Source organism: Microcaecilia unicolor, chromosome 7 (genome assembly GCF_901765095.1).
Source record: "Microcaecilia unicolor chromosome 7, aMicUni1.1, whole genome shotgun sequence".
In the NCBI taxonomy this organism is placed as follows: domain Eukaryota; kingdom Metazoa; phylum Chordata; class Amphibia; order Gymnophiona; family Siphonopidae; genus Microcaecilia; species Microcaecilia unicolor.
The window spans coordinates 115,574,763-115,587,378 of NC_044037.1; the positions used below are offsets into that span (position 1 = coordinate 115,574,763).

The 12,616-nt window shown below is 46.1% G+C and overlaps 1 protein-coding gene across 2 annotated transcripts in view; it reads left to right on the forward strand.

The window, feature by feature from the left end:
• The window catches only part of SLC5A2 (solute carrier family 5 member 2), a 144,416-nt gene that overhangs the window by 30,412 nt on the left and 101,388 nt on the right, over nt 1-12,616 (forward strand). For both annotated transcript variants that reach the window (XM_030209692.1, XM_030209693.1), the window contains exons 2-3: nt 3,397-3,468; nt 4,141-4,245. In XM_030209692.1, coding sequence (XP_030065552.1) covers nt 3,397-3,468; nt 4,141-4,245 — 177 coding nt within the window. The remainder of the gene's footprint in view (nt 1-3,396; nt 3,469-4,140; nt 4,246-12,616) is intronic.

Below are 12,616 nucleotides of genomic sequence, written 5' to 3' on the forward strand. Positions count from 1 at the left end.
TCCTTGTGACCTTGGGCAACTCATTTAACCCTCCATTGCCCCAGAACAAAAACTTAGATTGTGAGCCCTCTAGGGACAGAGAAAGCACTTGCATGTGTATATTTCTATAGAAATAATTAGTAATAATAGTGATCAAATTCCAAAATTTTATCGTCCAATACCATGTGGCCTATTCTTTCCAATCCTCCCCTTCCCATCTATCAAAATCAGGGACACCTACATCCTTAAGGAACTCATGGACTCAGAACACATGCATGATAAGCAAAACCCTCTTCTCCTCTAATAGGACCAACCTCAATTTTATCCATATCTTTAAGGTTAGCAGCATAAAGAGATTTTTCATACTCTTCCCAGCTGTAAAAACCTGAACTACCCCATACCAATTGTTCTAAATCAGCTTCCTCCTCAGTAGTCTGCTCTAGTTTAACTGAAAACTATGTGGGCCTGATCACCTATTCAGTGATCACCTTCAATTGCACAATATAATAGTATTTCTTGATGTCCAGTGCACTCATTCCTCCCACTTTCCGTAGTTGATACAGGATTCTGCTAGAAATTGTTAGGATCCCCTTCCTCCAGTTAAAAGTAAACATTTTGTACTGCGTGTTCCTTAGCTAGTGGAAGGATCTGATGGTAAAAAAAAATTAAAAAGTAGTTTTCTTAAGCAATGTCATGTGTCCCATCTGACTCAAATTCACTTTCTCCCATCTATTAATATCTTTCACTGCTTTTTCAAAACAAGGAACACATCTCAAATGGTAAATTGTAGAATAGTTCACTTCAATCTGAACCCCTAAACATCTGATACTTTCCTTTTCACGTTTAAATGTAAAGTATCTTATACATGAAACCCCTCTATAAAGAGGTTTTCAATAGGACACTGTTTGTGTGTTAAACAGGTTGGCATTTTGGTTTGTGAGATTTCTCTGCAGCACGAACAGCAGGAACCAAGTAACAGCCTCCTGTGCTGATACACACACACCCCACCATCATAAGTCAAAGAGCGGGGGCCAAGCATTTTTAGGCGGGCTGGATCCCACCTCCCTCGCCCTCCTATTGGTCAAGTTTGACCAATAGGATGGCGAGAGGAAAAACCTACCAACCCATGGACCCTAGCAGTGAAAAACACCCCAAAAGTCACTACCATTTCCCATTGGGGCCTATGGGAACCCTCCCAATTCTGCGGTTTCCCCATGGACATGGCAACTCTGTTTTTCTGTGTTGAAGGCAGGCTATCAGTGAAATGTATCTTTTTCTCTTCTTCACAGCAGGTTGGAAGGAGGTGGGAGGAGCTTTCCTGAGGACAGAATATATAGTGAATGATTTCTCTGCTCAGGCGGAAAATTCTGAGAACCCTGTCAGGACTGCAGAGCACAGATTACAGAGGAGTGGACAATCCTAAGAGACTTAAATTCATAAAAGTGTTGTAGTTTTTCCTGGGGAAAGGGAGGGAAATCTTACTCGCTAAAACCCTTTACCTCAGGTGGAGGCACCAGGCATCCTATATAATAATTCTCACCTCCAACATTCTGTCACTGCCTGGGACTCTGGCTTCCGCCGTGGTCTGCTAGGTGCTGTAGATCAAACTGACATCATGAATCCCACTGATTGGCTGTGCAGGACGTCAGTGACAGCTGATTCCAAGGCAAGGGGAGGAGTATCCTCCTCCTGCCTGGGAATCAGCTGTCAGTGCGCCGCTCTCTGCCACTTTGGAGCAAGTGGCAGGGAGCGGGGCAACACAGACCCCCCCCCCCACCTGATGAACATCAACACCCCGTGTCCCCTCACGCACCTCCCACCGAGTTCCACACTCCGCTCTCCCTCCGATTTCAACCCCCCCCCCCCCCGTGTTACGGCCCCCTGGACCCCCCTTCAGCGTTGCTGTCGACCCCCCCCCCCAAAAAAAAACCATCCTCCGCCGCCTTCGAGTACCTGTGCTGACGGGGGACCCCCCCCATCAGCACAGGTACTCGACGGCGGCGGGGGACAGTTTTCGGCGAGAAGGGGGGGTCGACAGGGTCACGGAAGGGGGGTACAGGGGTCCGTAACGTGGAGGGGGTGTTGAAAATGGAGGGAGGGCAGAGTCTGGAACTCGGTGGGAGCGCCATGAGGGGGCCTTGAACTGGGTGGGTGACAGGCCAGGGAGGCCAGGAGGGGACAGAGCGACACAGCGAGGGAGGGTGGGGGATTGCCTTGCTAGCGCCCGTTTCCTTGCCTTAAGAAACGGGCCTTTTTTTACTAGTCATACATATAAGGAATAGATGGAGTTGGCCCAAGAGGCTCCTGCCAGGTTAGGCCTCAAACCCAGGGATGCTCCTGAGGGGGCATTACATACACAATTCTGTTGCTGCTGCCAGAGGTTGATATTCAAAATCTCAGACTTGGTCATATTTACCTTGAACCCCAAATCATTTAACTCTTTAATTACCACTGACAATGTGGCAACAGGTTAGTTAGGCTAAATAAAATATCATCTGCAAATAGTTTGATCTTCTAGACCTCCCTTATCCACATTAATGACTCACACATCTATTACACTGGATTTTGCCCATTAGCCACTAGTTTGTTTTTACTACTCATAGCCTGCCTTTATCCAAGTCTATTGCAATACATGCAACAATTGGACACTTAAATTGTATTAAAATTGTTCCCAGTTTAATTCGTAGGAGCTGATTCCTGCTGTTAATCTGCAATAGCTTGTAATTACCATTTATTACTTTGTCAATGTTTTACTGTACTGTTCTGTGCTGCTCAGCTGAAATTTCCTGAAGCAGTCAACCGTGAATGCTGTCTTTAGAAAACCTATCATACTAATTACAGGCATGTAACATAGTGGAAGTTCTCTAGGGCATATATATATATCTTCTTTTTCCAATCCTCTTCTGTCTTAACAGCAAGGTCAGACCTACCATTAGGTGAAACTAGGCAGTTGCCTAGCTTGCCAGAATTTGAGGTGGGGCAGATAGCCAGTAGAGCCAGCTGGAAAGAGTAGCATGGCTGGCAGGGATCCCCCAGCCCCACCAACTGAAGAGAGAATTGTGTTTAGACAGGACAGAGGGAGCTTGTGCCATTGCTTTCCAACACTCTTGCTTATGGATGGCACTGTGAACATATTCAAAACATGTGGTCATGGAGTCTGCACTTCCTGATGCTGAACTTGTGCTTCACAAGATCAGCATCAAAAAGTAGTAGCCCTGTGACCATGTCTTCTGAATAGTCTCGTAGTATCAGCCTTAGAAAGAGGAAAGTTTGTAAGTTTGGGCTGGTAGGTGGGCACCAGGCTGATTTGTCCAGAGCGCCCAGTACCCTTGTACTGGCCCTGCTTTTTAGCCTCTATATTCTATATCTTGATGGAGCCTCAGGTATTTATTCTCTTTTCTCTTTTGTTTCTTTCAGTCCATGCGCCGGACTAATCGTGGCACAGTGGGAGGATACTTTCTGGCTGGGAGAAATATGGTTTGGTGGCCGGTTAGTTAAATCCCCTTCATACCCCTGAATTAAATAAAAGGCAATCCTTCTTGCTCCTAGAGCTTCACCCTCTGCCCATAATGGGACAGGATTCTTCCTTCCTCTTGCCGTCTACAGTTCCTCCCCTTTCTGTCTTCCTACCTCTTATCCTATAGAGCTTCTCCATCCATCCTACACTAGAAAGGGCTGTCTCCCTCTCTCTCTGTTCTTCTGTCTTCTTTCTCCTTATATACAGAGACTTTTCCTCTCTCCCAGACTGGGAGGTTGACTATCTCCTACCTTTTTATTCTTCTTTCCAAGAGGATGTGGGTTGTTTCCTTCTCTCTTACTCAGATCTGTTGTTTCTGTCATACACTAAGCTAAGCTACATTTCTCCCTTTTTCTCCCAAGGTTCCTCTTCTGTTCCACATTGTTCTCACCTGCCCCTCTTTCATGCACAAAATCTATCTTCCTTTTCCAAACTGAAAGACAACTTTCTTCCTCCCTCTCACTTCTGGAGATTCTCCCTTTATCCTATTCTAGTAAAAGTTGCCTTCTTCCCTATCATCCTAAGATTAAATTAAACTAAACTAGACTAACCTTATGCCTTATTTGAACCTTTAAGTCCACCATGTATTTGACTGCTGCTTCCATCTGTTTTCCTATTCAAAACTCATTCTCTCTTTCTTTCAGGTGGGAGCTTCGCTTTTTGCCAGTAACATTGGTAGCGGGCACTTCATTGGATTAGCTGGCACAGGAGCTGCAAGTGGATTGGCAGTGGCTGGATTTGAGTGGAATGTAGGGGAATCTCTAAATCTATGTCTATAGCATGAGATATTCAACTGGGCACAAGCATTCCAAAATGAATGAGAGTCTATTTTAGCATCTGAGGCCAGTTATGTGAGAAATGAGCAAGATTCAAATGTAGTGCCTGGACTAACTGATACAAGAAATGCATGAGATTGTATTTCAGTGTTCATAGATAATGAGGTGAGAAGTGAGTGAGACAAATGCTGTGTGCAAGATCAGTGATGTAAAAAATGAATTAGACAATGTCTGGAGATACTGCTTGGAGGTCAGTGAAGCAAGGAAAGAGTCAAGATTTTATATGTATTTGAGGAAAAAGTGAGCAAAGTAGATTACCAAACCAGCAGGTGCTGATCATAAAAAGTTTTATGAACAAATCAAACAAAATCTAAGTGTTCCATTGACAGTCCAATGGAGGATAGGCCACAAAAATATCCATTAGTCTAGCAGATTCCCAAATTAAAGTCTGCCATGCTTCGGCACTATTGCTTGCATCAGGAACTTGTTTCCAATTAACTGGACATCTGGCATGGCTCAGAAAACCTGAAACTGAAGGGATGTACCATCAGGAAAAAGAAAAAAAAAAGGGGGGGGGGGGGGGAACACAAGAAAACAAAACACAAGGAAGAAAGAGCTTCCAAAAAGTGTGACCAAGCAAGTATGTCTAACCTCAAAAAAGTTTTAAAAAATCAATTAAATTAATAAAATATACTGAAAAGAGCCTTTTATCTTGAGAAATATCAAGGAAAATCCTATTATTAAAACACCAGAGGGGCTGCCAGCAGGAAGCAATCAACTTTAAAAAGATGCATGTAAATAAATGCATAGTATTATTTATTTATTGCATTTGTATCCCACATTTTCCCACCTCTTTGCAGGCTCAATGTGGCTTACAATACATCATGAGTAATGGAAATATGTCAGAGAATAGACAATTAGTGTTACAGCAGGATTTTGGGTATCATAATAATGATAAGACATGGTAGTAGTATAACAAGCAAATATTGTAAAACAATTCTGAATATGTGTGGGGGAGTTGTGTATACTGAAACAACAAAGGGAAGGTAATGCTGGAGCAAAAATGAAAAAAAAAAGGGGGGGGGGCGAAAAAGAAAAATGCCCTTATCACAATAACCACCAAAATACAGACTTAAAAGAGAAGAAATTCACAAGAAGCCTTTAGGAAAAAATGTCACCCACTGTAATGGATACGTACAGCCAGACTCAAAGATATCTATAATATCACTAAAATTTGCCCTTTCCTTTCTGAGAACACTACCAGAGCCCTTATCCACATTTTTATCACCTCTCGCTTAGACTATTGAAACTTGCTTCTCACAGGTCTCCCACGAAGCCATTTCTCTCCTCTTCAATCTGTTCAAAATTCTGCTACACGACTTATATTCCACCAGTGTCACTATGCTCATATTAGCCCTCTCCTCAAGTCACTTCACTGGCTCCCTATGTTTCCATATTCAGTTCAAACTCCTCTTATTGACTTACAAGTGCATTCACTCTGCAGCTCCTCAGTACCTCTCCACTCTTATCTCTTCCTACACTTCTCCCAGGGAACTCCGTTCACTGGGTAAATGTCACTTATCTGCACCCTTCTCCTCCACTGCTAACTCCAGACTTCATTCCTTTTATCTTACACATATGCCTGGAATAGACTTCCTGAGCCAGTACTCAAGCTCCATCTCTGGCCTCTTCAAATCTAGATTAAAAGCTCACCTTTTTGATACTGCTTTTAACTCCTAACCCTTATCACTTGTTCAGTACCCATATTTTATCATTCCCACCTTAGTGATTCCCTTATCTCTTATTTGTCCTGTTTGTCCTAATTAAATTGTAAGCTCTGTCGAGCAGGGACTTTCTCTTTATGTCCAGTGTATAGTGCTGCGTACGTCTAGTAGCACTATAGAAATGATAAGTAGTAGTAGTAATAGTAAGGAAATATATATGCATAAAGTAAAGCAAAGGATGGAGTAGAGAAGTAGTCTAGTGGTTAAAGCAGCAGGTTGAGAACTAGAAAGCCTCAGTTCAAATACAACAGCAACTTTTTAGTGGCCTTGGGCAAGTCACTTCATCCTCCATGCCATGGGCCCTCTTTTGTTGGGCAGTCTGCCAATCCGAGTCATGCCTCCCTATGTTGAGAAGCATCAACATATTGGTGCCTCACACTGCACAGGAGAAGGCAATGGCAAACCAATCATGTATTATGCCAAGAAAACCACAAGTGGGGGGGGGGGTGAACAAAAAACCCCACCATCATAAGCACAAAAAGCAAACAAAAAAATCTATCCATCTCTAAAAGAATTAATGAACAATTCAAACTTACACATCCCAGGGACCAATGTCCTTCAATAGTAGGTAAAAGTGAAGCCTACTACAGTGGAGCTACTTAAAGTCACTCCAGTCGATATTTAGTCTGTGGGAAACAGGCTGATGAAGTGCTGCGATCAGCGCTGAGCCCAGATATTAAGTGCCGGGCCATTTCCGGTGACCGACATTGAATATCTGTTTGGTTTTTTTGTGTGTGGCTAGCTTAAACTTAACCGGCCAAGTTAATATTCAGTGCTGGCTGTTTAAGTTCATATGGTCCGATTTGGCCACTAAACTTAACCGGCAAAGTGCTGAATAATCATAGCTAGCCGGTTATATCACGTCACCATTGATCAACACCTAACACTTGAGAACCATGCAAATAAGATAACTAAAAAGATGTTTTATTCAATGTGGAAACTAAAAAGAGTTAGACCATTTTTTCCAAGATCTGTCTTCCGCAATCTGGTACAATCATTGGTACTCAGTCAGCTGGACTATTGTAACTCACTCTACGCTGGCTGTAAAGAGCAAATACTTAAAAAAACTCCAGACAGCCCAGAATACGGCAGCCAGACTAATATTCGGCACACCAAAATACGAAAGCGCGAAACCCCTGTGGGAAAAACTACACTGGCTCCCACTAAAGGAACGCATCACGTTCAAACTTTGCACCCTAGTCCATAAAATCATCCATGGTAACGCCCCAGCCTACATGTCAGACCTGATAGAACTACCACCCTGGAACGCAAAAAGATCCTCTCGCACATTCCTTAATCTCCATCCTCCCAAGTGCAAGGGTCTGAAATACAAATCAATGCATGCATCTACCTTTTCCTATACGAGCACACAGCTCTGGAACGTGCTGCCACGTAACCTGGAAACGGTCTATGAATTGACCAGTTTCTGCAAACTATTGAAAACCTATCTCTTCGACAAGATATATCACAAAGATCAATATGTGTAACTGTATAATCTTTAAAACTTCCAGAACTGTCTTATAATGTCTTTCTGCTTTAACACCATCATGTATTTCACCACCATGTAACACAAAACCCTCTGTAAACCAAATGTATATTACTACTACTACTACTTGACATTTCTAAAGCGCTGCTAGGGTTATGCAGCGCTCAGGGCCGTGCCAACACAGTAAGCGGGGTAAGCATCGCAGGGGGGCACCTGCCTTCAAGGGCGCCGCGCTTACCCCACTTACCGTGTTAGCAGTAGACTCCCGACGAAATCTGCCGTCGCTGCTGTTGAGCAGGGCAGGAACAAGATCTACGCTGATCCACTGCTGCTGCCGCCGGCGCCGCTTCTTTCCACAGCCAGCATAAGAAGAAAAAGAAGTGCGGGGCCGCAGCAGCCTTCAGACATGCCCCCTGACGTCAATTTCCCAGAGGACCAGCAGAGCCGACAGTGCATGTCTGAAGGCTGCTGTGGCCCCGCACTTCTTTTTCTTCTTATGTCAGCGGCAGCGCCTTCCTCTGCCAGGTATGGCGGCTTCCCCTCTCCCCGAGTGACTTGGGCAGATGAAAAGTTGAGGTGGGGCGACCTGGGATCTCCCCCCACTCCCTGCGAGGAGGTGGCAGGCGGATGATGAGGCAGCAGCTTCTTCCTACAGAAATCGGCTCAGGATCTCGCACCCCGCCGGACTTCCCAGGGGAGGGAGGGGTAAAGAGGGCGATCTGCACCCCCCAGCCCTGCTCCCTACTGACCACCGCTCCGATAATTCGGATCGTGGCTGTGCCGCAGGCAGCACCTGTCCGCGCTGGGAGCTGGATCCGGGCCAGCTGGGTCCCTGCGTGCGCAGGTTGCTGCCAGCTCCGCTTTTCCAGGAATCGGATTCGGGAGGGGGAGGGGGAGGGGGAGGGGGAGGGAGGAAGCAGGACGGACTCGCAAATGGAGAGGTAAAACTGGCAGAGATCCAGCCCCTCTTGCAGCTAGACACACCTCCAGGCAGGGGTCCTACACTCCCCGGTTCCGAGAGGGAGGGGAGGAGGAGAGCTGTGCTGCCCTTCTGCCTTCTCCCCTTGCAGCTGTACCACCATGAGTGAAGAGGGCATGACATTAGGGATGTACTTATTTATTATTAAAAGTACTGTGAGGAATGGATGCCCAAAGATATGCACCCGACCCCAAGAGGGTGGAGGTGCCCTAGTATCCTACCTCAAAGATGCAGAAGCCAGGAGTGGGAAGGGTAGGCTCTTCTCAAAAAAATGGAGGAGACGTAATAGATGGAAATCAAATCTTTAGTGCAAGAAAAACACATCATACAAAATATCCCTCCCCTGGACACTAATTTGGGGAATTTGCTCAATGTGGGGGGGGGGGGGGGGGAGAGGTGGCTCAGTACTGTATAATTTATTTATTTTATTTATTTGTTACATTTGTATCCCACATTTTCCCACCTTTTTGCAGGCTCAGTATTGGATTCCAGGAGGAAGACAGGAAAGACAAATAGTTGCTGAACTCCCAGAGAGTGGGGTGGGAGGGAGGGAAGAGAGAAGAAGACATGCTGGTCCCAGGGTTGGGATTGGGAAGACAGGGGAGAGCTAGAGAGAGATAGGGAGAGAAAGAGGGGACATGGAAAAGAGAAGGGGAGAGCCAGAAAGAAAAGGGGAGAGAAAGAGGGGCCATCGAAAAGAATAGGGGAGAGCTAGAGAGATGGTGAGAGAAAGAGGAGACATGGAAAAGAGCAGGTGAGAGCCAGAGAGAAGATAGTGGATGGAAGAGGGGTACAGAGAGAGAGAGAGAGAGAGATGAGTTTAAAGATGGGGAGAGAAAGAGGGGACATGGGCAGGAGAGAGAGAGAGAAGCTGCTGGGAGAAACTGGGGGAGACCCTAGCACTCAGACTGAGAAATGCTGGATGAAAGGAGGGAGAAAGGAAAAATGCTGGAAGGAGGGGGCAGAATGAGGGAAACTGCTGAATTTAAGAGCTGGATCGGGACACTGAAGGATAGGGACAGGGCTACAGATGGTAGACAGGACACATAAGGACACAGGAGGATGATGGACATGGTGAGAGAAAAAATATCAAATGGAAAGAAGAGACTGCATAAAACAGAAGACACTGGGACCAAAGCAAATAGAAAAACTAAATGATCAGACAACAAAGGTAGAAAAAAGTATTTTATTCAGAATTTATTGGAATATGTCAGTTTTTGGAAATGTGCATCTGTGATATTTTGCATGTAAGTTTCAATTTTTCTAGTATTGCTGCATGCTGAGTCTGACTTCTTGAGGTAACTTTCCAGTTCAGTATTTTGCCTTCATATTTTTTGATTTCTAGTCCCTTGTGTCATGTCTCTTGTGTCATATGTTTTTCATGTGTGATCAAGGTGCAGTATTCTGCTAGCGTGTAGTATTTTCAGCCCTTTATGGTATTTTTTTTTGTTTCACTAGGTAGTGTACTGGTGTTTCAGAGCCCGGTGTAATTACAGTGCTGCCTTTCCACGCATAAGGTTGTAGCTCATCCTGTCCTTGGAATTAGTGCTGTTATGGTTTGGTGAGGTTATGAGTGTGTTTTTCCACAAGTTTGTGTATAGTGTTTTGCAGTTGAGCAACTGTGGTTAGTATATGCTTTGAGCAACCACTTTATTCTTTGACATCCACGCACCTTGGAGCCTCGCTAGCGGATGCGGAGCACATTGCCAGGCAGGTCCGGGGGGGGGGGGCACCAACTGATAGTCTACAGGGGGGCGCCAACTGATAGTCTGCAGGGGGGCGCCAGAGACCCTAGGCACGGCCCTGGCAGCGCTGTACAATTTATCATAGAAAGACAATCCCTGCTCAAAGAGCTTACAATCTAAAGGACAAATGAACAGTCAGTCCGATAGGGGCCGTCAAATTGGACAGTCTGGATTTCCTGAAAGGTAAGAGTTAGGTGCCGAAAGCAGCACTGAAGAGGTGGGCTTTCAGCAAAGACTTGAATATGGGTAGGGATGGGGCTTGGCGTAAGGGCTCAGGAAGGTTGTTCCAAGCATAGGGTGAGGCGAGGCAGAATGAGCGGAGCCTGGAGTTGACGGTGGTGGAGAAGGGCACTGAGAGGAGGGATTTGTCTTGTGAGCGGAGGTTTTGGGCGGGAACGTAAGGGGAGATGAGGGTAGAGAGGTAGCGAGGGGCAGCAGACTGAGTGCATTTGTAGGTAAGAAGGAGGAGCTTGAACTGAATGCGGTATCTGATTGGAAGCCAGTGAAGTGACCTGAGGAGGGGGGTGATATGAGTATAACAGTTCTGGCGGAATATAAGATGTGCGGCAGAGTTCTGAACAGATTGAAGGGGGGATAGATGGCTAAGTGGGAGGCCGGTGAGGAGTAAGTTGCAGTAGTCAAGGCGAGAGGTAATGAGAGCGTGGACGAGCGTTTGGGTGGTGTGTTCAGAGAGGAGAGGGCGAATTTTGCTGATGTTAAAGAGGAAGAAGCGACAGGTCTTGGCTATCTGCTGGATATGCGCAGAGAAGGAGAGGGAGGATTCGAAGATGACTCCGAGGTTGCGGGCAGATGAGACGGGGAGGATGAGGGTGTTATCAACTGAGATAGAAAGTGGGGGAAGAGGAGAAGTGGGTTTTGGTGGAAAGACGATGAGCTCGGTCTTGGACATGTTCAGTTTCAGGTGGCGGTTGGACATCCAGGCAGCAATGTCGGATAAGCAGGCCAATAGGTCTCCGCGGTGATATCAGGTGTGGAGAGATACAGCTGGGTGTCATCAGCATAGAGATGATACTGGAAGCCATGAGATGAGATCAGGGAGCCCAGGGAAGAGGTGTAGATTGAGAAGAGAACATAGTAACATAGTAGATGACGGCAGAAAAAGACCTGCACGGTCCATCCAGTCTGCCCAACAAGATAACTCATATTTGCTGCTTTTTGTGTATACCCTACTTTGATTTGTACCTGTGCTCTTCAGGGCACAGACCGTATAAGTCTGCCCTGCACTATCCCCGCCTCCCAACCACCAGCCCCACCTCCCAACCACCGGCTCTGGCACAGGCACAGACCGTATAAGTCTGCCCAGCACTATCCTCACCTCCCCAGCCCTGCCTCCCAACCCCGGCTCTGGCACAGACTGTACAAGTCTGTCCAGCACTATCCCCGCCTCCCAACCACCAGTCCCGCTTCCCACCACCGGCTCTGGCACAGACCGTATAAGTCTGCCCAGCCCTATCCCCGCCTCCCAACCACCAGCCCCGCCTCCCGATCTTGACTAAGCTTCTGAGGATCCATTCCTTCGGCACAGGATTCCTTTATGCTTATCCCACGCATGTTTGAATTCCGTTACCGTTTTCATTTCCACCACCTCCCGCGGGAGGGCATTCCAAGCATCCACTACTCTCTCCGTGAAAAAATACTTCCTGACATTTTTCTTGAGTCTGCCCCCCTTCAATCTCATTTCATGTCCTCTCGTTCTACCACCTTCCCATCTCCGGAAAAGATTCATTTGCGGATTAATACCTTTCAAATATTTGAACGTCTGTATCATATCACCCCTGTTTCTCCTTTCCTCCAGAGTATACATGTTTAGTTCAGCAAGTCTCTCCTCATACGTCTTGTAACGCAAATCCCATACCATTCTCGTAGCTTTTCTTTGCACCGCTTCAATTCTTTTTACATCCTTAACAAGATACGGCCTCCAAAACTGAACACAATACTCCAGGTGGGGCCTCACCAACGACTTATACAGGGGCATCAACACCCCCTTTCTTCTGCTGGTCACACCTCTCTTTATACAGCCTTACAACCTTCTAGCTACTGCCACCGCCTTGTCACACTGTTTCGTCGCCTTCAAATGCTCAGATACTATCACCCCAAGATCCCTCTCTTCACCCGTACCTATCAGACTCTCCCCGCCTAACACATACGTCTCCCATGGATTTCTACTTCCTAAGTGCATCACTTTGCATTTCTTCGCATTGAATTTTAATTGCCAAACCTTAGACCATTCTTCTAGCTTCCGTATGTCCTTTTTCATGTTTTCCACTCCCTCCGGGGTGTCCACTCTGTTACAGATCTTAGTATCATCCGCAAATAGGCAAACTTTACC